General features: G+C 37.2%; 1 protein-coding gene across 12 annotated transcripts in view; it reads left to right on the plus strand.

Moving 5' to 3' along the window:
- Dlg1 (MAGUK family member discs large 1) overlaps nucleotides 1-12,512 on the plus strand; it is a 276,280-nt gene that overhangs the window by 193,403 nt on the left and 70,365 nt on the right. For all 12 annotated transcript variants that reach the window (XM_083099768.1, XM_083099758.1, XM_083099759.1 and 9 more), the window contains one exon: nucleotides 11,263-11,538. In XM_083099768.1, the coding sequence (XP_082955894.1) occupies nucleotides 11,263-11,538 (276 nt within the window). The remainder of the gene's footprint in view (nucleotides 1-11,262; nucleotides 11,539-12,512) is intronic.

The following is a 12,512-nucleotide window of genomic DNA, read 5'->3' on the forward strand; positions in this document are numbered from 1 at the left end:
ATGAAATTTCAACTTTACATCTTGATATTTTTTAATACTTAATCTAAAATTTTGTTACCTTTGATCTTTTTATCATATAAGTATCGAAGCTTTTTGCGGCATGTTATGTAAGATTAGCACGCAAAGGACGATTTACATTGTCGGTTATAGAGCGAATTAATTTTACCAGGAAATTTCTCGATATGCATTCTTGTGCAGAGGAAAATTTTCCTCTTTTCACATATATATCTTAGCGCAAAATACACACTTTTTAGAAGATCGATATTTTATTAAAAAATTTTCAGATATGCAGAGAGAGATATAATAATGATTATAAAATTCTAACTTTAAATAACAGGCAACAAGGATTTAATAAAGTGCCCTAAAGATATCGCGATGACATTACTACTTGCAGTTCCATTTATTTTACATAAGAGATGGCGAGACAAACTCCGGGATATTGTAAAAAAGGCTATAATTTGTTTATGTTTATTTCTCCAGCGTTCTCCTGCGGGATTTTCTCAGGCGGAAAAACACCGTTAATGAATATTTATATCATTATCATGACCTGTTTCTTCGTATGTAAAGAAAGCTTAACGCGTTGTCGCTTGTCCGATCTTCTCCACTTTCGCTGCATATTTTTCAGGCCCGGCAGAGAGGCGCCAAGAAAAACGGCGAACGTATATATCGTCCTCTAGATTTCTTCACCGAGAAAAACGTGCAAGAGCATTGAGTCCCGTCGCAATCTCGTCGCAGCGGGTTGCGATTAAATTGCTCGAATAAATTAACTAGGATTAAGTTGAAAATTTAGGGATACTTTGTAAGAGAGAATTGAATTAAACAATTTTGTGTGCGTTGGTCGTCGGAGAAAAAATTTCATTTAAAAATATTGAATAGAGGTAGATTTAATTTATTTACAAGCCAAGGAAATTGACGTTGAATCGCTTTATCACAGAAAATATTTGCAGAAGGAGAGCTCTCGATCGAATATTGTTGTGAGTTTCCACCTATTGCTCTTTAGGCGTTAAGTATGTGTTGAAGCTATCAATTAACTCTCAACTGTAACATATATGTTGCACCGCATGAATTTTCCTATATGCTCGAGGAAACTTTGCAGACCCGCCGTTCTCAAGGATTGGATCGTTGATACGAAGTCATTAATCACACTCTAAACGGCGTATGAAATTAATTTCGCGCGCCGTGACTTTTAATGCCAGCCGATAAATTTGTACGAGATCAATTTCGGAAGAGTAGGTTATTTTGATGCATTTTCTTGAGCCAATTACATTGTTCGTCTTGTTGTTTTTATTTAAGTCTCTTAATTTAATTTAAGTTCTTATTTGATTATCAATTTTTAATATATGTACATCTCGACCGTATTTATCAAAATTTATTCTTAAGGAATTTTAGAAGTTCAATTTATTTCTTCAATATATGTATTTATTATCAATAATTTATTGTCACCTGGAAATCTAATAATTTTTATTATTATATTACGTTATAAATTGATTTGATGTATAAACTAACGTGTATATAGAAAGATGCAACTTTATATTTTTCCGATGTATGTTGAGGATGTGAGCTGCCAGCCGTCAAAGTATTCACATTTTTATAAATGAAAAATGGTCCGTATGATAAAATCAAATCGAAAAATAATAAAAGGCTTTATGGACCAAGCAATAGGTGTAAAGTATGCGAAAATATAAATTACTTAAAAATCATATGATGGAACATGTGTAATAATTTATTTAATGTGACAAACGCTGCGTTTCGATCCACATCGGATCCTTTTCAATGTCTGATAACGAAGTAATAACGATCGACATGAAATACAAGTCAAAAAATAAAAACACAATAATAATATATACATAAGTTTCGGAAACGCAAAAACACGAGGATAGCGCTGTTTACAAAGTCACGAGAGTCGAAAGCAGATACGCGATATAACGGACAATTCAAAATTTTTATTAAATAAAAGCGCAACATAATAATCATGATAAAGTAACATAAAGAAAAGCCGAAAAGAAAAATCATTAATTATAAATTATTAAATCCGTAATGTAGTCAAAGAAATGCGCTGCTCACCTCAAAAGCAGAAAAACGGAGAAATATTCGAGAACGCATGTGTCCAATGTTCCTATCTCAAGTAAAAACATAATCCAACACTCCGTTAGTAAATGAAAGTTAATAATCCTGATGGTCCAATTCTTGAAAATGATGGAGAATTGTAAAATAAAGCTTTAAGAGGTGATAGCCTGTAAAAGAAACCAAACAGAGCAACACATTCCAAGGATTGGACCATCAGGATTATTAACTTTCATTTACTAACGGAGTGTTGGATTATGTTTTTACTTGAGATAGGAACATTGGACACATGCGTTCTCGAATTTCTCCGTTTTTCTGCTTTTGAGGTGAGCAGCGCATTTCTTTGACTACATTACGGATTTAATAATTTATAATTAATGATTTTTCTTTTCGGCTTTTCTTTATGTTACTTTATCATGATTATTATGTTGCGCTTTTATTTAATAAAAATTTTGAATTGTCCGTTATATTGCGTATCTGCTTTCGACTCTCGTGACTTTGTAAACAGCGCTATCCTCGTGTTTTTGCGTTTCCGAAACTTATGTATATATTATTATTGTGTTTTTATTTTTTGACTTGTATTTCATGTCGATCGTTATTACTTCGTTATCAGACATTGAAAAGGATCCGATGTGGATCGAAACGCAGCGTTTGTCACATTAAATAAATTATTACACATGTTCCATCATATGATTTTTAAGTAATTTATATTTTCGCATACTTTACACCTATTGCTTGGTCCATAAAGCCTTTTACTATTTTTCGTATTCACATTTTCAAGACACACGATCGTTCACGTAGAGATATCAGCATAAATGCACGCGTTCGTAGATCCCGCATTCATATATAGTCCGTGTTTTATGCGCGTTTCGGGTATCGCGAGTTTACGCTCGGGGTAACATCGAATTCGAGTATGGAGGGAAAGCGGTGGATCGCTGTCGTTAAATCCTAGAGTGCGCAAGCTTTATGAATTAAACCCGCACCTGCAGAGAGCCAAAATGCCGTGACATGTTTAATGTGAATCCACTATCGCGGGATGTTGCTCTCAGCGAAAAAAAATAGTTCGCCGATGGAGCGAAATTGATACACAGACAATTAACTCTCGGTTTTTAATGTACATTTAAAAAATGCTGGAAAAATGCTGTTTTATGTTATACTTTAAACTTTCCGAAAGAGAGATTCGATAGCATCAGATTAAATAATCATATGTATTCCATTTCATTGTCACTGTATTCCATTTGTCAAATTATGTAACTGTTACAAATTTATGCACTTTACTAAATACTGAGATTACTGTTCTCGAAAATATAATCTGATTTAGCAATAATTTTTTTTATTGCAATAATTTCACGTATGAATAACATGTTCCATTTTCATGCGGCCAATATTTATATATTCGTATGCCATTTATTTTCTTTAATCAGGATGCAAAACTGAAACTTGTATATAAAGCAGCTAATGGAGATGAATATTGGCTCACTTTGATTAGTTTAAATTTAAGCACGAAATTTCTCAGAGAGAGCGTAAATCAAGATTAGATCGACGACGTAACAAGATTAATTTATTCAGAGATCAATTAAGAAACACGACTGTGCGGGCAGATTTTTAATTAAATTTAAAAGACGGAGAGAATATTGAAGCAAGTTTTTCTTTATATCAAAATAAGAAAAATAAAAAAAAGCGTCGAGAATATTAATTCAAATACTGTTTTAGTTTACATTTGAATATAATTTAGTTTGCAATACGAACCTCAATAGCCAACGGATTCATTATATAGACTAATTTTTTTCTAACATTTATTAAAGAAATATAATATTTGAAATATATCTCATTATTTTATTATTTTTTTGCGGAAGAATCTCATGTAACATTTATTAAAACATTTTTCAAGCACTTATAATATTATAATATTCATCATGCATGTATCATTTATTTAGATCGCATACTATAATTTTTCGAGATAAAAATATTTATTGCAGCGCGAGTACGAGGGCGTAACTTTACTTGCTGTTGAACTTCAAGACAGGTCTAGTTTAAGGGAAAAATTTAACATGCTAGAATATATGCGGAGTCACGATCGCAAAGAGTTCTTCGGACGCTCAAATTTCCACGGAATTATTGTACGCGAGGAAAACCACGAACGAGTATGCAAAAAGTAACTAAACGACCGCGATTAAACGAAATTAAAATCCGTCGGCGATGAAAGCACACGCTAGATTGAGGCGTTTAACTATCGTTTTTTTTTCCACAATCGTTTCCAAGAAAACGTGATCTCGCGTACCTGTTAATTCGCTGCAACGTGTTTCATAACGAATGTACTTTTGTATCGCATCACTCCGCGAATCGCAAAATCGGCACTTTATTTCCTTACATGATAGAGTTTCGCGTGAATTTTTGACACTCTTCTCACATTTTTTTACCTTTATAAATATTTTTGGTAGATAATTTTTCACTAACTTTTGTATTTATTTAACACGTCAACTATCGCGAGAATAAATGTTATTCAAAAACGTTTAATTCGCACGGCTTTTTACATAGTAAACATAAAACGCAATATAATTTACGTTACAAATTAGAGAAAATAAGAAAAGTTATTATTCGTTATTAAATTTAAAAAAAAAAGCGAAAGCTTTGAGTAACGTTAATTAGATGCCTGCCTGGCTTTTTCCGCGCATTTTCAACGTACGACTTTTCCCAGCAGCCGGCCCAGTTTCGCGAAAAGCCATATAATTTTTTGCGAAATTAAACCGGAGATTGCGCGAGAGAGTGAGACCGTCGTGCATCCGGAGCAAATGGCCGCTGCTCCAAAAATTCCAGCAACGACTCCACCATAACCATAGAGCGTGAACGTAGAGAACGACACTTCCGCGGTCTGGCTCGCTTCATAATTGGACGAAATAATCGCCGGCCTGGACAGACACCGCGACGCCCTACGTATATGAGACAATCTCGAAGCGCTTTTTCTTGCCGACAGAGTGGCAATTAGTTCGCGCCAGTCACGGCGACATAAGTTTTCGAGCGAGAAACACGGTACGTACGTATAAACTTTAGCGTCGATCTGATGCCAGACTGGTTGGAGGAGCTCCAATTTTCCTAATGTACGCCACTGGCGACTGGTAGTTTCGAGTTGCCGCATTCGGATACATATTCCGGAGCCCTCACCTTGAGCCACGACGTCGTTTAATTTGTGGCAGAGCTCGTCGAACTTTCATTCGGCGACAACCTTTAAGTGGTCCCTCGCGAGAATTTAATCGGCCGGCCGCCGCTATTGCAAGTTTTAGGATAGTCCACTTACGTGATTGGCTATTTTGCTGTCGACAGATTTGCATTATTCGTGAAATCTCTCGAATATATGTATATACGTTGATGGATCGCTTTGGGAAGGAGAGGAGAAGGAGAAGTATTAAATGTCTTATATGAAAGAAGATGAAATAATCGCGCATATGATGGAACGTATCATGACATATTATGTATAAAAAAAATATTTATATATGTATATTTTTTTCAGACGATATAAAATTTTATATTTAAATCAATTGCATGCAATTTGTACAATCGATTCGAGATATGTCCAGTATAATTTCTCGCTTGACGCTACCTTTTCTTGAAAAACTCTGTAAATGTCTCCGGAATTCAAGAGCCAGGTGAAAGGACGTGCTTTTTGTCGTGATTTTCCGGACAAAACGGTGCATCACACCGACTCTCGTAAAGGTTCGGATTACCTCCGGCGGTAATTCCTCTTAATATGCCCTGGTTCTTACCTTTTAGCCAAGCACGTTACTTACATTACCTTGGCGTGGCTATTGTACGCAGGTAATACTTGCCACAGATGCTTCTACCAGAAAAAAGAGGAAGTATTAAATTTAAAGGATTGCGCAAATGTGTGTCTCTTCCCGTATTACATTCGCGCTGCTTTCACGTTACACATCTGATTATAAATAAAGAATCTTGTAAATTTATATAAAAGGTATACAAATAATTACAATGAATATAAATATCATTTTAACTTAATTTACAATTTATATAAATAAAATAATAATTGCCTTTTTCTTACTTTTTATTTATTAATTATTCCTGTTATTATATTATTGTAAAATTTTTGTAATTATTTTCCAACACAGATTTTTTAGAAAAAATGTTTGTATATAATATTAAAATTTTTTTATTTTAACACGATTTAACAGTTTTTACATAAAAATATTCAATTAAAATTGTGTAAAATTTAATAAAAGTAATAAATAGAACTAAACTCGACGCGATACCGAAAAATAACTGAAAGAAATATGATATTTAAATATTTAGTTTGAAAATTTTTTCTACAAATCGAAATTATTATCGAGAAATTTCTGCCTTTCTCTCTTTCTTTCTTTTTCTATCTAATTTTATTCTATTTTGTGTCTTTCACAATTTAAATTTTTTTTATTTTTTTTTTTGCTTTTCTTTCTCACTGTCCACGAAGCGTAAAATACTGACGCAGCAATGGACCTTCGTACATCAGGTAGGTACCTTTTAGTCCGACAAACTCTCTCTCGACTACTACAGCAGTTTTGCTAGCATCTCGGAAAATCCGTCGTTTATTTGACTGACAGGAAAAGGCGAGAAAGGAAAGTTGGACTTAACCGACGACAGTAATTTCATTCACTGTTGAACTCGCGGTTTCACATTGAATTATCGGTTTGACCGCCGACATTCCGCGTCTAAACTTCGGAGATTGAATTCACAAAATCATCCCAGTCTCGCGTCGCGCATGATTTTATCGTGATGTCATCTTCATTTATTTCTCTAAAGTAGATTCTCGCTTTCATTAAATCTTATTCCCTTCAGGACAATAAAATTATAGGAATGACTCGCGCGACATTTCAATTTTTCGATCTCAAATATTCACTTTAAAAATCCTCAAACTTTGTTTAAACAGGAAGCTTTTCCCTACTTCAAAGCTCTCGTTGAACGAGATAGACAATGAACGGCGCTGCGATTATCTTCAAGGTCGTCGTAGCCTAAAATTCGCTCTACTTGCCACGAAACGCGGCTATCTTTACCCGTCGCGGTTGGAATCGGCGCATGTACCAACAAAGGCCGACGAATATAGCCGGCTCTGACACGACGGGATGTTAATTCGAAACACGGACAGCCGCTCTGTGACGATATGTCTCCCGGTATCCCGAGCCAAATCTCCGAACCCACGTGTACGTAGCCCTTCGCGTCATAGCGAGGGTTAAAAATAACACTTCGCGTACAAAAGTAACAGAATGCGCGGCGGGATTTATTTTCGCGACAAATTTCGCAAAGATTTCGATAATTTTCCTAGCGTCGAGATTTCGTGTGTTAGCCTATTTCATGTAATTGCGGAGACATAAAATTAGTATGCGCGGTCAATGAACGATCCGTCGATCAAATTTCGCTATATCCCAGTTGACCGATTAATTTAGGCAGCCATGTCATGCCATGCCGTGCCGTGCCGTACCGTGCCATGCCACGCGATCAGGACGCGTGCCGCGTTTATTTTTACAGCGTGTCGGAAATAGCCGGCGGGAAACGCGCGCGCGCCCCGCCCGATATTATAATAGCGATGACTGGCGCGACAGGGCAAGTAACGCTCTGCGGGAACCGAGAGCCGGATAACGTTACTTCTTCTTGGCCGTCGTGCGTCGATAGCCACGGCTAGTTTCGCGTTTTCTCCTGCGGCTGCATCTCATTCCCACAGTCTAGAAACTAAAACGCTTGCTCCAAGATGCGACAACTCTGTCTCCTTCGATCGAAGAGCGCGAGTAGTGTTGGTGTCATCGGTGTCTCTATTTTGTGAAACGATAATATTGACAATGGTTAAATCGAATATAATTATTATCTTCATATCTGGAATCGATTATCAGGTCGTGAAAAGATACGAATGTTTTTATCATGTGGCAGGTGTCCAAGGAAAATAGCGTTGAACAAAATTGTACGCGTGCATGTTGCATCTTCGCAACACGTGCTTTCGAGTTTTGAAGAGGACACACGCGACATCGGCGTCTTTGTTGTCGACTGTCAATAATACACGCGCGTCGCGTGGAATGCAACGTGGATTTATGCAATTCCTATGTACCCTCGCGTATCCTGAGAGGCGAAAATCGTGGACCGCCAATGAATAAGCGAGGGCGCGACGACGGAGTTGGCGCGTATTATGTAAAACGTATAAATCTGTCGGTCGCCTGTAATAAATCATCTGCCAAACGAAGCAACACCTGCTTGCTATTGAAATTATTCGAGTCGAAGCGCCACTCGTCGCCGCGTATAATCGGATCTGGCGAAGCGGAAGTGCGCAACGCGCGAATACATTGGTGCTATTAATTTTCGCGCGAGTGCTAGGATGACGAGGATGGCGAGGATATCCACTTGATACGGATGATGATTATCGGCATGGTCAACCGGATTCGGAAAATGGTAATTAATGGCTCTTGATTACGACCCACTTGATTGGACATGCACACGCGATTTCTTTTACGACATCGCCTAATTTATGATATCCGCAAATGTAAACCTTTGACAGTTTTATACGGAATATGCGCTTATCGTTATTGCAACCTCTGACTTTGCTAGAAAGGAGTGATCGATTAAAAAAGGGCAATAATTTTACAATATATGTATATATTTTAGAAGAAAGTAAAACACATTGATTGCATAATTTGAATGAAATTTCGCGAATATTTGAAAGTAATCAATCTTTACGAGACAGACAAGTGTTTCAGTGTCTACAAAATTTTTTACATCGAAAGAAAATCATCGCTAATAATTAATTTCGAGGCGCATTCAAATCATGGCTGCTACGACAGATATCTATCGCTGTACGTGTGGTGCATCGACGCGAAACGCGCAGCCCAATTTATCGGCGTCGGTAACCAGCCGTCAAACAAATCGGATAAATCGGCGCTACTGGCCGTAACGCGAAATCGCAAATCTCTCCTCGTCGCACAATTAATTAGCGCGGCTGCATAATCGCTGGTCGCTAATCGCCGGCTAATTCTCGCGCGGACATAATTGCCGCGGCGCGATGTTGACGGGTCGCGCTTGTGCATCGACGATCCAGCTCAGCTGGCTCGTGTTGCAGCGATCCATCGAGGTAGGAAACGGGGTAGAGCGGGAAGGGGGAGAAGAATAGGGGAGTTTAACAGAATAGCATAATTCCGGCGCGATTAATTCCCGCAATATGCATCGGGCAATCGCATTGCGTGCTTCAAATCTGTCCACGCGCGGCCGGTGCAGACGCATCGGAATGCATCCCTGGATGCATTCCGATACGCGCGTGCGTACGAGAGACAGAGAGAGAGAGAAAGATAGAGAATACCACCGCATCGCGGATCCTTTCGCCTTCCGTATCGAGTCCGTTTGCGCCAAAACCGGACGCGATCGGAATGGCACGTACGCGGCTAGACGCATAATTGTGATGATAATGATGATTGGTCTCTATGTTCTCTCTGCGAGGCCTTTAATCCCCGTACGTTGCATCCGGCGAGATGAAGAACCTAACGTACAATTGATACGTTGTCGAGTATCGCGGTCATCCCTTTGATGTCGATGGAAGGAAGAATCGATTGCTATGTTTTTTTGTCTTGCAATTTTCCTGAATCATCCCCCAGCGTATAAAAAATTTGATTTATCAGGTATCACATAAGACTTTTGATATCACGAAATTAATTCAATGTGTCCTTTTTTTAATTATATCCAATTTAAACGCCGGATAAATAAGGTACTTGGAATATTAATTAGAGATAAATATTTGACGAACATTCGTTAACAACGATGATATCTTCTAATGTAAATAAATTTTGATGCATTGTAATCTGTGTGTAATGCATCTCCAAAGGTATTTCGTTGAATCATATCGCTCGATTGTATCAAATGTAAACGGATCACAACACACTGATACATTTGGAGATGCGCAGTACGAGAACGTGTGTTCGCTTAGCATATTATCCTACGGCTTACTTGGCTTCCGATCCGATTAAAATGGTTTTGCACGTTCTGCAGGATTGTGGATAATTACATTACGCGATCGCGCGCATGAAGGATCTTTAGTGTTTGTTCTCCTGCAGCAAATCCATGTTACTTCATTAGATGTATAATCCTCCGGGAATCGTGTTAATCATGTACAAATTTTCCATCGTTTTCGTCTATTGATTTAATTAATTCGCGTTTGCATAATAATTCTCATTAGGCTCTTATTGATCATACACAATTTTTCTTCTCTTTCTTTTTTTTAAATTTTGGATGTTGTATTTTCTTCACTTTAATTTACTTTGACTTACCTTAATATACACTTTGACGTGTAATTTAAAAGTGAGGAAGTCGCCGATACTGATTCGCGACCAACCTTTTTTAATTATCCTATCGGTAGGAAATATTAATATAATGTTTCGCGCCGACGCTGCCTAAAGTTAATTAGACGACGAGGTCTTTTAGAACGCTCGGTAACGAGTTTCTTTGCCAGCCAAACGCCATACCTCTCAGAATTTTCCACGTGCATAAATTTATAACGACTTGTAACGAGATAAAGTTTACGTGAAATTAATCAATAAGTAATTCGAAAGTATCAATCTCGCGATGTTTCGCTCGAGTTCGCTTCAGTTGAACAACAAATTATTAGAAATTTTCTTCGAGAAAAGTATAGTGCAAACGTAATATTTATCACTGAGCATCTTATATGCCGCACAATGCAAACAATGTTCATATTGTTTGGCGAAATATAAATAGAATAATGTTTCGATTTATAACGCGCGTCAACTGATGTCGAGGGTATTAAACGACCCTCTCTGTCCCCAAGTAACCGACCGGCATCGATCTGGACGCTGTACAATCTAATCTACTCTCATGTGAGGCTCAAAATCAATTAACCGCTTAACCTCTCCCTAACTTAGGGCTTAAGTTCCCCACGCAATTAGGATTGTGGATCTCCCATCACTTTGTAGGTATCTGGCGACGTAGACTATTGTGGAGAGCTTATATCCTCGTCAGAAGAATATCTTTTTCCTATGATATTTAATAAGACTTTTCTTTTATTATTATGACAACAATGACACTTGACAATTGTTTATGATTTTTAATTTTTAGAAATTTAAAAATTAACAATCGACTTTTTAACACATTCAATGCGGGCTCTTAACTTGCACCTTTGAAGATGCGAAGGGTGAAAATAATGTGACGCGCACGCGTTTATGCTTTCAGGTGAATGGCGATGACGATTGGGAGTACGAGGAGATCGTTTTGGAGCGGGGAGGGGCGGGCCTAGGTTTCAGTATCGCCGGCGGCACCGACAATCCGCATTACGGCAACGATACTGCAATTTACATCACTAAGCTCATACCGGGCGGCGCGGCGTCCGCGGATGGCCGCCTACGTGTCAACGACACGATACTGCAGGTGAACGACGTGTCCGTCGTCGACGTACCGCATGCGGCCGCCGTGGATGCGCTCAAGCGGGCCGGGAACACCGTCAAGCTGGTAAGCTTCACCGCCAATCCCATTAAGCATTATACGAACGCACGTACTTGTTCCCATTGCGAAACTTGCCCAATCGTTTGTACCATTGGCTAGCAAGCACACCTGCAAGCGCTTGAACGGTGATATCAATTGGAAGCTTTTATTACAGTAAAAGTATTAAAAAAAAGATTAACATACATCATTTTATTTTCGAGCTCTGGCTTTTCTGATTGCAAGTTTCAAGTAAAAATGTAATTTCAGATATTAATATAAATTCCAGATATTTAATAGAGACTACCTTCTCAGATTGTTTCAATCTTTTAAGAAATTGTTTTCCAAAAATAATAAAAGTCATATTAAAAAAGATAAAAATAGAAATAAAACAGATTAGAAACCTATATATAAATATATAGAATAATATTACCAAAAAAATCTCCACCTTTTAATATGTGATTATTTAGATTATATATTTAATTAATTTTTTGTCAAGGAAAATTACATAGTAAAAAACTTTCAAACTTTAAGAGTCAATATGCAAATGAACAACTGATGTATAAAATATGAACTTCTGAATAAACTAATTACGCGGATCAAGTTCTTATCAACTCTGATAAAGTGCATCACTTAATTGCTGAGAAATAGTTATATTGGTTTAAGAGAGTTTACTTTCGTTTGTGTATCTTTTTGATATCTTTCCTCTATATATTTCTATCAAAGTATGTCTCTATCGAGAAATACATATAAAATATATTTTTCACAGACACACACGTTTTTTCTTAAAAAAATCAATTCTTTGAAATCGATCATTTAAGGTATGCAAATGTATTTTTGACTCACATTATGTACCTATAAGCACAATATCTCGATATTTCTAATTAATAGTATCAATTTACAAGTTAAGTAATATGCAAATTACAACATTGAAAAATTCAATTTTCTAAAGATTAATGTTAATTGATGTATTATTTTACTATGTGCGAACGCATGTAAATGTC

Source organism: Camponotus vicinus, unplaced genomic scaffold (assembly GCF_025532165.1).
Source record: "Camponotus vicinus isolate PSW18456_S1 unplaced genomic scaffold, iyCamVici1.0 SCAF_5, whole genome shotgun sequence".
Taxonomy (NCBI): domain Eukaryota; kingdom Metazoa; phylum Arthropoda; class Insecta; order Hymenoptera; family Formicidae; genus Camponotus; species Camponotus vicinus.